Below are 15,653 nucleotides of genomic sequence, written 5' to 3'. Positions count from 1 at the left end.
ATTCTGAGCCTCTGCCTGCAGCCCAGGGATTCCCCTGGGTCAGCGCGCCGCCAGCAGCCTAAACCTCTGGGCAGTCGCAGCGGCACCTTGACCCAGGGGGCCTCTGGGCTGCTGGCTGCCGCGGTGGCACCCTGACTGGGGGGACCCCCTGGGCTGCCGGCTGCCGAAGCGGCGCCTTGACACAGGGGACACCCTGGGCTGCCGGCTGCCGCGGTGATGCCCTGACCCGGGGGACACCCTGGGCTGCCGGCTGCCGCGGCGGCGCCCTGACCCGGGGGACACCCTGGGCTGCCGGCTGCCGAGGCGGCGCCCTGACCCGGGGGACACCCTGGGCTGCCGGCTGCTGCCAGCAGCTCAGACTCCCTCTTTGTCCCAGCAGCAGCGGCCGGTCAACCATTTAAAAAAAATTGGGGGGCGCTTTTTGGCGCCCCCAAATCTCGGCACCCTAGGCAACCGCCTAGTTCACCTAAATGGTTGCACCGGCCCTGATGAGGAAGCCCCTCATTGTGTAGAATTTAAAGACGTGATGAACAGGTTCTGGGCTCCTGTCAATAATGAGTCCCTGCAAAGAATAAGATAGCAGGTAACCCCAGCTGTGAACAGCAGTATGAAAATACCTGTTAGCAGAATGTAGGTAGGCAAGTAAGAAATGGGCAGGTTCCCTTAAAAGGTTGTCTTCTGTGGGCGTGTGGTTAGTTTGCTCCAGAAAGCCCTTCCCACAGCTTACTTTGCCTGCTCAGAGGATGCTCAGAGATTTGAGCGTAAGCTAGTTGGTGGAGATTCCTCACTGATGCTAAATGACTCCATGACTGCTTTGGCAATACCTCTGGCCATACACTGAATACAGAATTACAGAATTTCAGCTTCTGTACATGGACTAATGGGCATGCATTGCAGCTTCTGTACAATGGGCATGTGATCTGTTTTTATCCCTTGTATATTGTTGTCGATCATAGCCATATTTGGGCTTCCGTGAAAGAAACTTATAGCTACTTGTGTCAATCTTGAACTTCATCAGGTGCACTGCAGAAGTTTTGCGTATTAAGAATGAAATTAACCTGGGGCTGAAGGCCCTCCATGCCGCTTAAGCCCAGTAATTGCCCTGAGTGACATGAGGTGAGGGAAAAGTGATTAGCTGCATGGGGCCCTGACCTCTACAGCACCTTTAGACAGGCTAGTGTGGAGTGTGGCATTGAGGATGAGCAATTGGTAAGGCTACTGGAACTGCAGTTATGTGGATCTAGCTATCTTAATATTCCTCATAAGTGTCCCAGGCTGGGGGATGTGGTGATTTTGCTCCCCAGCCCTTACTATATTCACATAAGGCCCAGCTAGATGAGCCCATCCTAGAGGCCTTAGATATTAGAGGTAATATTTGAGGATTATATTGTGACTTCTGGTACCAACTGGCACTGTGGCAAGAATTTTGTCCATTGTGTAGGGGGCATGAAGCAGAAGCAGAAGGTTTCATTTCCTCTCACACACTTATTTTTCTTACATTAGAATCCTGCAAAAATGTAACTGTACACTTTGCGCCATCCTCATGAGATCAGAGCTGCTTGGGTTGAGACAGCTCTTCCACATGGCTATGAGAACAAGGGCCCAGATTCTGATCTCAATTATACTGGTGTAAATCTGGAGTAACCATTGTTCCCGAGATTGAATTTCTCCATTGGAATTGCTCTAGATTTACACAAGTTGTATCTGCAGTTAGAATCTGTGTTTAGAGCTTATCAAACCAGACTTTTGTGCCTCCAGTAAATTGATAGCCAATTAATTTGAGGAAGTTAACATGTTTGTAAAGCCTGGTATGGATCCTCCGCACGTTTGATCCAAGCTGTTTGTTTTTTTACCTTAAACTGATCCCTTAGGTAACCTGGTAACCTTTGTATCTTTGATCAAACATGAGGGGGAGCACCCACATTGGTCTTTACAAATGTGTTAACTACCTCAAGTTATTAGGCAGTCAATTAACGCGAGGTGCAACAGACTAGTAAAGATGTACCCTTGCTGTGTTTACTCTGTTGCTTCCATAGCTGAGGCCCTGTTAAGGCTCCCCTTATTTCCTCTCCTGCTGATTCCACTGCACACCCATTACCAGTGGCCCCAGGGGGGACACACGGAGCATTCACATGCTCAGAGAAGGAAAATCTTAAAGGCCCCAAACAAGCAACTACTGGTGAGCAGTTGAAAAGAAAATCAGTCTCAGTCATATGATGTTATAGGAGTCTTGAAGATTCAAAGATCAGCCTCATTTGTACTAGATAGTCAAGGCTCAATTGCAAACCACAGCCCTTTATAGCTGTGGAGCTACAATGGAGAGATTGTGTCTTGGGTCTCTGTCTTCCTCCATCTGCTCCTTGCAGTGTGTGTGTGTGTGTGTGTGTGTGTGTGTGTGTGTGTGTGTGTGTGTGTGTGTGTGTGTGTGTGTGTGTGTGTGAGAGAGAGAGAGAGAGGGGAGGTAAATAGGGGGAAGTAGTCTGCTCCATTCATGGCTCTGCCTTCTCCTCTGTGCCCAAGGAGGAACAGGGGTGAGCAGTCCCCTGTACTCCTTAGAATGCAGGTAGCATAGGGATTGCTATTGTGTGTAGCCCTTGCACGGCACACTGGCAAGAAGCTTTCTTGGACGCTCCTCCAATCCGGCATTCCCATGCAAGGGCTGCAAACAAACTGGACCTCAGTATTTTACAGTTATAATATAGGACATTTTTTGGTGGAATCCAATGTACTTGTTTAGATTATATACATACAGCACAGCTGAAATGCCAACAGCTGTGTGTGGAGAACAGCAGCCAGCACACAGCCTGCTGACCAGTCATCTCACCATAACCTTGTCCTTCCCCTGTCTGTTTTCTACACATGCTGTCTCACATTTTACATTCAGACTATAAACTCTTCAGGATAGGCACTGACATTTTGTTGTGTGTTTGTACAATGGGCCTCCGGGTGTTTGTGCAATGGGCTATTTTACCATACAAATAAAACCTACACAGGCGGGGCACACTTCCTAGCTTGTGTAGGCTGGTCTTAATGCAAGCACCAGGGTCCCCCATTCTCCCTGTCCCCTGGATGAGGTTCTCTGGGGGATCCTGGCATAGGGAAAAGGGGGGCACAGAAAGCCAGTGGTGGGGGGAGATGCAGGGCATGGGGGCAGACAGAGCCCCTGACCGGGGGGTAGGGGAGAGTAATGGTGTATGGGGATTCACACAGAGCCCCTGCTGTGGGGCAAGAATAGTGGAGGCACACAGAACCCATAGTTAGGGGGGTTGGGGAAACATGGCATGGGGGAAATTGGATGGGAATGCACACATAGCCGCCGGTGTTTGGGGCTGTAACAGGGCACATCTTTGCTCCTGTCTTGCCCCAAAGAAACTGCACAGACTCCACTGGTTGTGCATTCACCGTGCCATTGATTTGAGTTCCCTCAACCAATACCACTACAGCTGTAGCGCTTCAGTGCCTGTTGGTTTAGGTGATCCACCTCCCAGGACACTCTACACCAAGGGTTAGGTCAACATAGCTACATCTCTCAGGGATGTAGATTTCTTACACCGCTAAGAAATATAGTTATGCCAGTGTAAGTTCTCAGTGGAGACCGGCCCAAAGTGATAAGCGTGCCGGCTCACCTGTTCGCAACCTGCACTCTGTCACGAGGGGAGAATGGAGGCACACAGAATGGGGAGTATGAGAGGAAATGGACTGGGAGACATACAGAAGTCATGGAAGGTGAGTGATTGGGGAGAGTTGCAGGGAGTCCTGAAAAAGAGAGGCGGCACACAGGGAACTCGTGGGGGCAGCAGGAATGGAGGGATGCAGGAAGCCCCAGTATGTGCAATGATCTTGGCATACACAAATTTTGAAGTGTGATCTCCTAGTTCAGAGGTCCCCAAACTGTGGGATGTGCTCCCCTAGGTGGGGTGCGGAGGAATGTTCAGGGGGGCGCAGCTGGGGCCCAGCTCTGCTCCTGGCCTTGACTGCTGGCCCTGCGCTCAGGGCCCTGGCTGACCTAGCTGTGGCCCCAGCCTCAGTTCCCTTTCCCCAGTCCACAACTCTTCTCCTGGAGCCATGGTCCTGCTCCCAGCTCAGGGGGAGGCACAGACAGAGATGAGGGAGGGTGCGAGGTACAAAGTTTGAGGACCACTGCTCTACTCTATAGACAAAAGCAGAGGTGCTTAAGGCTGTTGTGTGATATAGGGATGTAACAGTTTAACTGATTAACTGATAAGCATCAGTCTTATCGGTTTCAGTTAATGATTAAACTCTGCTGCTAGCCGGAGCCCAGGACTCCACTGCTGCCCGGGGTGGCAGCCAGGAGGGACCCTGGGTGTGTGGCCGGTAGCAGAGTCCCAGGTGCAGCGCGGAAACCTGGCCATGGTGGCTGGCAGCTGAGACGCCGGCCATGGGGGCCGTCAGTGGGGCCCTGCATAAAATGTGGGAGTGCTGCAGAACCCCCCAAACCCATAGTTCCCCAGTTAAACATTTTACCATGTAACCAATAAAATTTTAATCGGTTACATGGTTACTTTTTTTAACTACTATTTACATCTCCAGTGTGATAAAGAGGTGGCAGGGGCTTTATGTGTCTCCCATTTCCCCTCAGTTTTCCTCAAAAGTCAGTTGCCTAGAACATTTCCTGAAATTGATCAAACGCAGTGTTCAAAAAGTTACTCCTTTACAGACAGACAGAAATGCCTTTGAGTTGAGTATAAAGCCTTCCAGGCACAGCCAATAACAACCAGATGACATCAAAATGATAATAAGCGAAAGGAATCTTTTGGCCTAGACCCTAAACTTTATGAAATATGGTCCAAAAGTTCATGCCAAGCAGAGAGTACCTTACTGTTTTAAAATCTCATCTGAAAAGGTTACACATGCATTAAAACATCAAGGTACTTAGTTTATATAAATGGGAAGAATGAAGGCTGTGTTGAGCCTGTTGAGATTAGGGTTGCCAAACCTCCAAAATTGTCTTGGAATCTCCAGGCCTAAAGATTCATCTTTAATTATGTCATGTGATGAAACTTCCATGAATACCTCCAAACAAAACTGGTAATCCTAGATGGGGTGCCACATCAAATTTTATTTATGCATGGCCCATTATGCCATCCCTTCCGTTGTACCAAAGTATGGGACCCCATTGACTTTAAAAAGGACATGTTATGTGTCTGATACGTAGTGACTTCAACGGGGCTCTGCAAAGGCAGAGACGTCTGTCAACCCATATGGATTCTGTTGCATTCTTGGGACCTCAATCTACAGTGAATCTATAGTTTTACTTCAAGCACTACATTCAGCCGCTGTAGCTTTGTACAAAACTGAGAGCAGGGCATTCAAAGCAAACAAACTGAGGGCCTGAGCCAAAACCCATCAAACTTACTGGAAGGATTCCCATTGACTTAAACGGGCTTTGGATCAGAATTTAAATTAGGCCTCAGTACAGGAAAATATCCCTATTTGTGACACCCTTAAGTAGATGCTTAAATCCAATTGAAGTCAATAGGATTTCAGTGTATGCTTAAAGTTAAGCATGTGTCTAAGTGCTACCCTGGAAAGGGGATGGATTTAAGCACACATTTGAGTACTTTCTTGAACTGGGACCTTACTGTAGACCAGTCCAGCTTCCACCAATGTGTACTTACAGCCACCTTAACCTGAGGGGTTCCGGTAACTCTGACTGATGAGTACGTAATGAAGATGTAAAAATACAATAAATTGGTGATCATCTTTCTCACCATGTGAGAAAGCAAAGGGATTGTGCCAATCAAATATGCGCATTAGATGACTAAGTGCTCCCACACTTTCAGTGTAGGCAGGGAATATGCTATGCTGCCACATATGTGCACCAGACACATACCAAATGCTTTTTATTCTGAGTGTTTTGTTTTGGGGTTTTTTTTTAGATGAGAGTTCAGCTCAGTGAGCAGGATGTTTATCTCTATACCTGGAAAACAATATTGGTCATAATTTTTAATGGACGATAAAGTTTTTAAAACAGATAACACTTCTCTACAGCCAAAATGCTTCTGAAATAAATGTAGTCCAACTTTACTAATTCTGGGTCACTGAGAATGAAAATGATGCTTAAAATTGTTGATTGGCTCTAGTTTTCAAGATATGCTATTGGGTCAGTATATACGACCCTTGACTTGGGAATGGCGGAGGATAAGTGAGTTATAAAGGGAAGGGATCTCAATTTAAACCAGAAATGACTAAAACACATCTTTGACTGGATCTATGAATAAGTCTATGACTGGGTTTGGACAGTACTTGCTTTTTAGGCAAAACAATGAATGATGCAATCTGAAGCTGGTATTGCATCATACATGATATGAATTGCATCATGTTATTCCTAGAAGTCATGGATGATGCAATCATAATGAAGCTTACATCACTCTGCTGAACAAATTGCCCTATATCAGCTCTAGAAACCATGCAGTGTCGTGCTCTCTTATTTGTCAGAGTTTGATTTTGCAAAGGGACACATTTCTGTTTAGCCAAAGTGAGCTGAGATGCCTGGTACTTGTGTGAACAGTGCAGATAACTTCTGCTATGTTTGTGGTGAAGTGACTTTTGCATCACAAAAGCACAGTATAACCACTATGGTTAAGAAAGCCTATAACCTTTATTTTGGCTGCAAAACTGGAGATCAGGACAAGAGGTGGGCCCCACGCATGTGCTGCAACACTTGTGCAACAAATCTTGGCCAGTGGTTGAACAGGAAAAGGAAATCTATGCCTTTTGCAGTGCCAATGATTTGGAGAGAGCCTACAGATCATACCAGCAATTGTTACTTCTGCATGGTGCCTCCAGTTGGGAAAGGTGTGTCAAAGAAGAAAAAGTGGACTGTGCATTATCCAAACATTCCATCAGCTATACACCCAGTACCCCACAGAGAAGGACTGCTGGATCCTGATGCACCAGAATCATTTTCACTTGAGTCAGACAAGGAAGAGGATGAAACTTCTGGTCCTGAACCATCAATGTCACAGGACCCACATTTTCTCCCATCCTCCTCCTCTGAACCACACCTCATAATACAAGGTGAACTGAATGACCTTGTCAGGGATTTGGAACTACCCAAGAGTAAGGCAGAGCTGTTGGGCTCCAGACTACAGCAGTGGAATCTCCTGGCAGGCTATCAGGGCAAATGGAGCCCATCAATGCTTGCACACTATTGCTGGACAGTGACGAGATGCTCCATTTAATGAATACAGAAGACAAGCCAAGAAGCGCCGAGTAGACACTGAATAGGATTAAACTATGTACATAATAGTTTTTTGCCTTTTGTTTCATAATAAAATTTATTTATATAACACTTTTGCTGATTTTTAAAGTGTTACATAAACAGGACAGGTGAAATATTATCATGTAAAGCAACCATAAACACATGAAAAGACCTAGGTTTACAATTTATGATTAAAACTCTACTATCTACACAATATACATAGACATAAAATGTAAAAACTTAAATATCTTAGAAACAGTAGCCAATCAGTTGTTTTAATTGTCATATTTGAATTCAGCACATCAAAATACATAATAAATATCACATTTTATCTCTGAAGCAGACAATTTCTCAAAAATTGTAGACCAGTGTAACCAGTAGGGATGCCCACCCTGAGTGACATCAGTACCTAAAAGTGGTTGCTATAAATGTTCCTCAGGAAAGATTTGAGCAGCATGCTTAGCATTTGATTATATTAATAACTATTGAATGAACTATTTTTTTCTGTCAGAGGTGTCGCTGGAGAAGGGAAATTTTTACACGTAAGCCATATGATTTGAGTTTGATTTTCTTTCTTTGATAAAATGTGTGATAAAAAAACTAACAAACTTGTATTAAGGAAATTAAATCCATCTAATTCTTGCTCAGATATGCATATATGTGACAAAATATGCATTCAGACACTATTAGGCCTAGTGCCAGAGAAATTACTCTTAATAAATACCCATATGTGGTTACAGTTATTTGAATTACAGTAGCACCCACAGGCCCAAACCAAGATCAGGGCCCCATTGTGCTAGAATCTGTACAGGCATATAGAAAGAGACAATCCTTGCCCAAAGAGATAGTTTAGATAGGCAAGGCAAATGGGGCAACAGAGACCCAGAGAGTTGAAGTGACTTGCCCAAAGCAGTACCACAGGTCAGTGGCAGAGCAGGAATGGAACCCCGGTATCCTGTGTCCCAGTCCTGTGCCCTAGCCACTAGATAATAATGCCTCTTAGATAGATAGTTTGATCTGGTCAAAATTTTTCAAAAATCTGAAATTTGGACAAAATTTTTCACGAACATTTTCCACCATATTTTGACCATAAGGTCATATGATGGGGCGCATGTGACTAAAAACCAGGTCTCCTGGGATAAAAGTCTGTAGTCAAAAGGAGGGCAAACCTGAGAGAGACTCTAGCAAGAGCAGACCTCATAGTCAATACTCCATCAGGAATGTCTGGGCCAATCAAAAGAACAAGAGTACTTGTGGCACCTTAGAGACTAACAAATTTATTTCAGCATGAGCTTTTGTGAGCTACAGCTCACTTCTTCAGATGCACAGAATGGAACACACACAGACAGGAGATATTTATACATACAGAGAACATCAAAAGATGGAAGTACGCATACCAACAGGAAGAGTCTAATCAATTGAGATGAGCTATCGTCAGCAGGGGAAAAAAAAACTTTTGAAGTGATAATTAAGATGACCCATAGAAGGTGTGAGGAGAACTTAACATAGGGAAATAGATTCAATTAGTGTAATGACCCAGCCATTCCCAGTCTCTGTTAAGGCCTGAGTTAATTGTGTCTAATTTGCATATTAATTCGAGTTCAGCACTCTCTCTTTGGAGTCTGTTTTTGAAGGTTTTTTTGTTGCAAAACTGCCACCTGCAAGTCTGTCACTGAGTGGTTAGAGAGGTTGAAGTGTTCTCCCACTGGTTTTTGAATGTTATGATTCCTGATGTCAGATTTGTGTCCATTTATTCTTTTGTGTAGAGACTGTCCGGTTTGGCCAATGTACCTGGCAGAGGGGTATTGCTGGCACATGATGGCATATATCACGTTGGTAGATGTGCAGGTGAAAGAACCCCTGATGGCGTGGCTGATGTGATTGGGTCCTATGATGGTGTCACTTGAATCGATATGTGGACAGAGCTGGCATCGGGCTTTGTTGGAAGGATAGGTTCCTGGGTTAGTGTTTATGTTGTATGGTGTGCGGCTGCAGGTGAGTATTTGTTTCAGGGTGGGAGGCTGTCTATAAGCGAGGACTGGCCTGTCTCCCAGGATCTGTGAGTGAGGGATCATCTTTAAGGATAGGTTGTAGATCTTTGATGATGCGCTGGAGAGGTTTTAGTTGGGAGCTGTAGGTGATGGCTAGTGGCGTTCTGTTATTTTCTTTGTTGGGCCTGTCCTGTAGTAGGTGGCTTCTAGGTACTCTTCTGGCTCTGTCAATCTGTTTTTTTTACTTCAGCAGGTGTGTATTGTAGTTTTAAGAATGCTTGATAGAGATCTTGTAGGTGTTTATCTCTGTCTGAGGGATTGGAGCAAATACAGTTGTATCTTAGAGCTTGGCTGTAGACAATGGATCATGTGTTGTGTCCTGGATGGAAGCTGGAGGCATGTAGGTAAGTATAGCGGTCAGTGGGTTTCCGGTATAGGGTGGTGTTTATGTGGCCATCGCTTATTAGCACAGTAGTCTCTAGGAGATGGACCGAGTCTTAATCTTCCCCTGTTTGCTGTATAGGATGTTGATCAGTGGTGCTGGAACCTGAAGGTGCTGCCACACTCCCTGGCTTGAAGTAGTAATAACAAACACCAAATACATGGTTTCCGTCATCAGCACCACACTATAAAAATTGTTCCAGCTCCCCTGGGGCCAGTAAGAAAGCGCCAGTGAGGAAGCCAGGCATGGAGTGTATAGAGGCCCTTGGAGAGAAAGAGAGGGAAATTTAGGCTGCATGGCAGACAGGACTGGGAACCCATAGTAGAGGGTGTAGGTGGATTTCCTATATATTGCCACACCATGCAGGGCCACCCAGAGGATTCAGGGGGCCTGGGGCAAAGCAGGGGAGCTGCGGCATTTGTACTCACCTGGCGGCGGTCTGGGTCTTCCATGGCATTTCGGCGGCAGGGGGCCCTTCAGTTGCTCTGTGTCTTCGGCAGCACTGAAGGGCCCCCCGCTGCCGAAATGCTGCCAAAGACCCGGACTGCTGCCGGGCTAGGACTCGTGGGGCCCTTGCAGGGTCTGGGGCCTGGGGCAAATTGCCCCCTTGTGCCCACCCCCCGGCGGCCTTGACGCCATGAGGTGGTGCAGTAACCCCGGAGAAGGAAGTGAATAGATCCCAGCGTGCTGAAGACAAGGTGAAAGGGGACAGACCTTCAGAGGGAGGGTGGTACCCTGTAGAAGATCCTGGGGTAGAAAATTTGGTTTGAAGTTTATATTGGACTTAAACCCCTGGAAGGGGTGGACTTTTGGACTTAACTGGAGGGCTAAATAATTGCAAGGACATGACAGCATTGGGAGCTGGTGAATGACTGACACGAAGGGAAAACTGAGGCAGAGAAAGGGTCTGATGTGTGGTTTAGAGAGATCCTGCTGCACAGTTCCTATCCAGCAACATACCTGACCGCACACTTATAACCCATTTACTTCAGTAGGACTTACCATGTGCCTAAGTGCTTTGCTGATTCAGGGCTTCGAAGGAAAAGTGGGAGAATATTTCCCCAACAGCATCTTGTGCCATAATAGTGGTGATGGTGGTGATGATATGTATTATAAGCCCCACAGGGCTGTTTCCATAAGTTGCCTGTGCAATGACTGTCTTCCGGAAATGAAGCTTTCTCTCTTTTTTCCAGCAAAGGAAAGGAGAAGAGTAGCAATTTCTAATCCTCCGGTGCCCTCTCACTTTGTGAAATGTTTACTCTTTGCTAGATTTGTATTAAAATTCTGTGTAGCAGTGCCTGCAGGTGTTAGAATATCTCAGCTACTCCTGCAGGGCCAGAGCATGTGTGCAGATGGCTGCATGTACAATTGTGAATGTGCATAGGCAGAGAGAGACTGGGCCTATGTCTACACTTTAACCTCTGCAGCTGCAGCACTGTAGCACTTCATTGTAGATACTCATTACAGTGATGGGAGGGGTTCTTCTGTTGCTGTAGTTAATCAGTGTCCCCAAGAGGCAGTATCTAGGTCAGGGGTGGGGAAACTTTTTGGCCTGAGGGCCACATTGGGGTTGCTCAACTGTATGGAGGGTCAGGTAGGGAAGGCTGTGCCTCCCTAAAAGCCTGGTCCAGCCCCTATCTTCCCCCTCCCACTTTCTGCCCCCTGATTGCCTCACTCAGAACACCCAACCCATCCAACCCCCCTGCTCCCTGTCCCCTGACTGCCCTGACCCCTATCCACACCCCCGTGCCCTGACAGCCGCCCCCGGGACTCTCACCCCCTATCCAACCGCCCTCTGCTCCTCATCCCCTGATCACCCCCTCCCAGGACCCTCTGCCCCTAACTTCCCCCCGGGATCCCACCCCCTTATCCAACATCCCCTGCTCCCTGTCCCCTGACTGCCCTCTCGACCCCTATCCACATCTCCACCCCCTGACAGGCTCCTTGGGACTCCCACTCCCAACCCTCCCTGTTTGCCATCCCCTGACCGCCCCCCCGAACCTCTGCCCCATCCAACCACCCTCTCCTCCCTGACTGCCCCACAGGACCCCCGCTCCCTTACCCAACCCCCCTGCTCCCTGCCCCCTTACCAGCAGCAAGAGCTCGCAGCCGTGACACCTGGCTGGAGCCAGCTGTACTCCCCACGCTGCCCAGTGGGAGCGGTGGGCCAGAGTGCAGCCCGCACGGTGGTGTGGCTGTGGTAGAGGGGGGACAGCAGGAGAGGGGCCAGGGACTAGGCTCCCCAGCCGGGAGCTCAGAGGCTGGGCAGGACTGTCCTGTGGGTGGGCCGTAGTTTTCCCACGTCTGATCTAAGTCAATAGAAGAATTCTTCCATTTATCTACCACTGTCTATGCCAGGGGTCAAGTCAGTTTAACTATGTCACTCAGGGTTGTGGATTTTTCACACCCTTGGGTGACATTGCTGGTTGACCTAACTTTTTGATATAGACCTGGCCTGAGTTGAAGCTCCCAGCTCAGATCTTAAAATATGAATTTGTACTAATACGGTGCACTGGGTGAAGGTAGTTCTGCTTCTGTGAAGTACTCTAAATATTTTAGAATTTGGCTGCCACTATGCTTGAGTCTTGCAATTCCTTAATAATCAGTTCTCTGTGACTTATCCTCAGAGGCTTCTAATACAACGATAGAAAGTAGGCTGAATTCTTGTCTAACTTGGAGCCTGACCCTGCAAACACGTATGCCCATGAATAACTTTTCTCCTATGTGTAATTAGAACTACTCACATGAGTATGGTTAAGTACATACTGAAGAGTTTTAAGACATTGTGCCCCTGTTTTTTAAAATCACTGGCTGCCTTTAAAATTCTGTTCTGATTTTAAGAGTCTTCTCATACTTACAGGCACATAACAATAGCAGCTTGGCATATCTTTCTGATTTCCTGCTACTGTGGGAATGTCTACTCAGGAAAAGCCGTGTATGAGCTAGCCTACCTGAGCTAGCCCCAATCCAGCTAGCATGGGTAGCAACAGCAGTGAAAACAGAGCAGTGTGGGCTTCAGAGTAGGCTACTGAGCCAAATTCATACCCAGGGTCCATGCTGGGCTTGTACTATCTGCACTGAAGCCCATGCTGTACTGGGAGTACTCATGGCCAACCCGCTATACATCAGATTTCAGAAGGAGGTTTTCCTTTACTTCCACTCAAAATTCATACCTAAGGTAATTTCTGAGCTTCACATAGATCAGTCTATTTATTTAATGATATTCTTCCCTTAACCTCATGCTTCCAATGACAACAGGAAACTTCATCCTCTGGATGTCAGATGAGCATTAGCGTTCTACCTGCAAAACACTAAACCAATTAGGAAAATGCCTACAATGCTTGTTGCTATAGCAGAGCAATTGCAGCACAAACGTGATCTGCTCGGAAGCTAAGTGGATCTCCGGCTGTATCATTTTTTGTTATCAGTTGGCATGTCTGCTTTTCCCACATGTGCTGAGGGCACATTCCACTAGAGCACAGGCAACCTCAACAGCCTTACTTCAAGAAGTTCCTATATTGGAGCTCCAGCCATACCTTCACCAAGCATTATGCCTTAGCCCAGGCCTCTTCTGCAGATGCAGCTGTTGGGACAGCAGCATTGCATAGATCTATACCAACTGCGCCTCACGCCCCTCTCCTGTTTGAATACTCTTTACTAGTCACCCACATGTGGTACACACACAGGGACCAGCATTCGAAGAAGAAATGGAGGTTACTTACTTTTAAATAGAGGGTCTTTGAGATGTGTGGTCTCTAACTGTATTCTACTACCTACCTTTGTTCCCATCTCTTCTGGATCCTCTCTGATTCATGGTAAGAGGAGGAACTGGAGAGCCTTTGGTCAATACCACACCTTACACCCTTGCTTTGAAGCATGAGGGGAACAACTGTACAGGTGTGGACCAACAGACTCTACTTGCTAGAAAACTCCTGTTTCAGGCACATGGAGTGCATGCATATCCACATGTGGAATACAGATGGACTACATATCTCAAAGAACCTCCAATTACAGGTCTGTAAATTCCATTTATCACTCCATAATATTTCTTTTCATGCCTGATAATGTAATAAATCCCACTTATGCCTGAAAGACTTAGACTTTAATTTTTTTTCTTTTAGGATTCTAGAGTGTAAACCCCATAAGGACATAAACTATCATCTCAGACGGCCGTGTGCCAGTCAGACGAGTCCTGGAGGAGATTTTGCAAGGGTTTACCATGTGACTAAGGGCACTCACTGCATGTCAGATGGTAAGTACAGAAGTTAATGGTTCATTGCATCACAATGACACTACAATACTGGAGGGAAAAAATTTCGACAATATTCTTTTTGAGAATTTGTCCTAATTTTACTGTGGAATAAAGAGGACAGGTAGACAGGAAAGGGAAGAAAATGAATGCAGGTTGTACACGTCTTCCAAAGCCCAGTTAACACAGAAAGAGCCCTTGTTGCTTTTTTTTCCACTGAAGGACAATATTCATTAACATATCATCAATCCGTGACCGGTCCTACATTTCAGGAAGTGTCTGTTCATCTTTCATATTAATATTGGGATTTTCAAAGGCACATAAGGGATTTAGGCACCCATATCCCATTGAAATTGGATGGGATGTGCATGTCTAATTCTCTGGCCTCCTTTGAAAATCCCAGCCTAAATGAACTTCTGGGCATCCAGTGGGTTTTTAGACTGTTTGTCTTACTTGTTAATGATACTGTGCTGAACAGTTATTAAATTACTTAGGACCCGGTCGTTTAGGTGTTTGGCATTCTCAAGTGGCATTGGAGTCAATGGGAGCTGAGGGTGCTCAGTGCCTCATCAGAAGTGTTTAGCACCTTTCAGGATGAGAGCCCACTGAAGTCAGTGGACTTTGAATCAGGCCCTTAGTGTAGTAAATCTTTTTTTTTTTTTTGTAAGTATTAAATAGAAGGTTGATTTTATTTGCTGGAAATCTGATATATTTGCCTTCCTGTTGCATCATAAATATGCTTTTGTAACTCATTTAATCAGCTTTTTATAGTACTCTGTAGGTAGAGATACCTTGTCTTCAGTAATCCATGGCTGTTTTTATGGTACAAAAGTACTTTCAACCTATGTGAATATGCAATCTGAACGCAACTACATGTTGAAAATGAAGCTTCTGGAAAAGGGGGTGATGAAATACTATACTGGAAGATGTTTGATGGGAAAAATAATTCCCCTTATGAGAACAAGCTGGTTAGGTAAGTGGGATTATTCTACCCACATTCTGCTTATCTCATTTCAGAGGTGATCTTTTGCAGGAGGTGCTGACCTCTCTTTTTTTAAATAAGAATCCTGAGCAAGAAGATGATGATTTCTCATGCAGATATGTCTGATGGGTCCTCACATTCTCTGCTGAGAACTGGGATCAGGTGACAGGTTGGCCAGTTGAAGATCAGTGTATTCAGTGTTCATTTGAGGGCAGGAAGGAAGTATCTCATAATGTCAATTCACATCACCATGCTAAGGCCTGCGCTTTGCAGCCTTTGTGCAGTAAAGACCTGATCCAAAGCCTTTTGAAGCCAATGAAAGTCTAGGCACTAAAACCTCACATTATTATTGTTCAACATTTATATTGTGGTAGCACCTAGAAGTGTCAAATAGGTGGAGGCCCCATTGTGCTAGGTCCCATACAAATGTATAGCAAATGGCAGTCACCGCTTTAAAGAACTTGCAGTCTAAATGTTGGCATCTTTGTTGATTTTGCCTGAGTATGGTTGTAGGGTTTGGTGTTGTATGTTCTAAACATCCTTAGATTATTTTGTGTTAATTTCAGAGAGTGGTATACACAGTTCTGCTTACTACTCAACTCCTATAATAGAAAAAATAATACTTAAAAAGCACTGTGTAAATTCATGTCTGGTTAACTACACTGAAATCAATTGAATTGCACCAGGGATGAGTTTGGACCATTGCCTAGATAAAAATCACATATTTAAAAATAAATATTACTGCTTTCCTTTCTTACTTACAA

At 45.7% G+C, this 15,653-nt stretch overlaps 1 protein-coding gene across 1 annotated transcript in view; it reads left to right on the top strand.

The window, feature by feature from the left end:
- The window catches only part of IGSF22 (immunoglobulin superfamily member 22), a 201,510-nt gene that overhangs the window by 39,285 nt on the left and 146,572 nt on the right, over positions 1–15,653 (top strand). Inside the window, 1 exon segment of the mRNA XM_030560544.1 lies at positions 13,780–13,910. Coding sequence (XP_030416404.1) covers positions 13,780–13,910 — 131 coding nt within the window.

This window comes from Gopherus evgoodei, chromosome 4 (assembly GCF_007399415.2).
Source record: "Gopherus evgoodei ecotype Sinaloan lineage chromosome 4, rGopEvg1_v1.p, whole genome shotgun sequence".
In the NCBI taxonomy this organism is placed as follows: Eukaryota; Metazoa; Chordata; order Testudines; family Testudinidae; genus Gopherus; species Gopherus evgoodei.
This window is presented reverse-complemented; position numbering and strand designations above follow the sequence as displayed.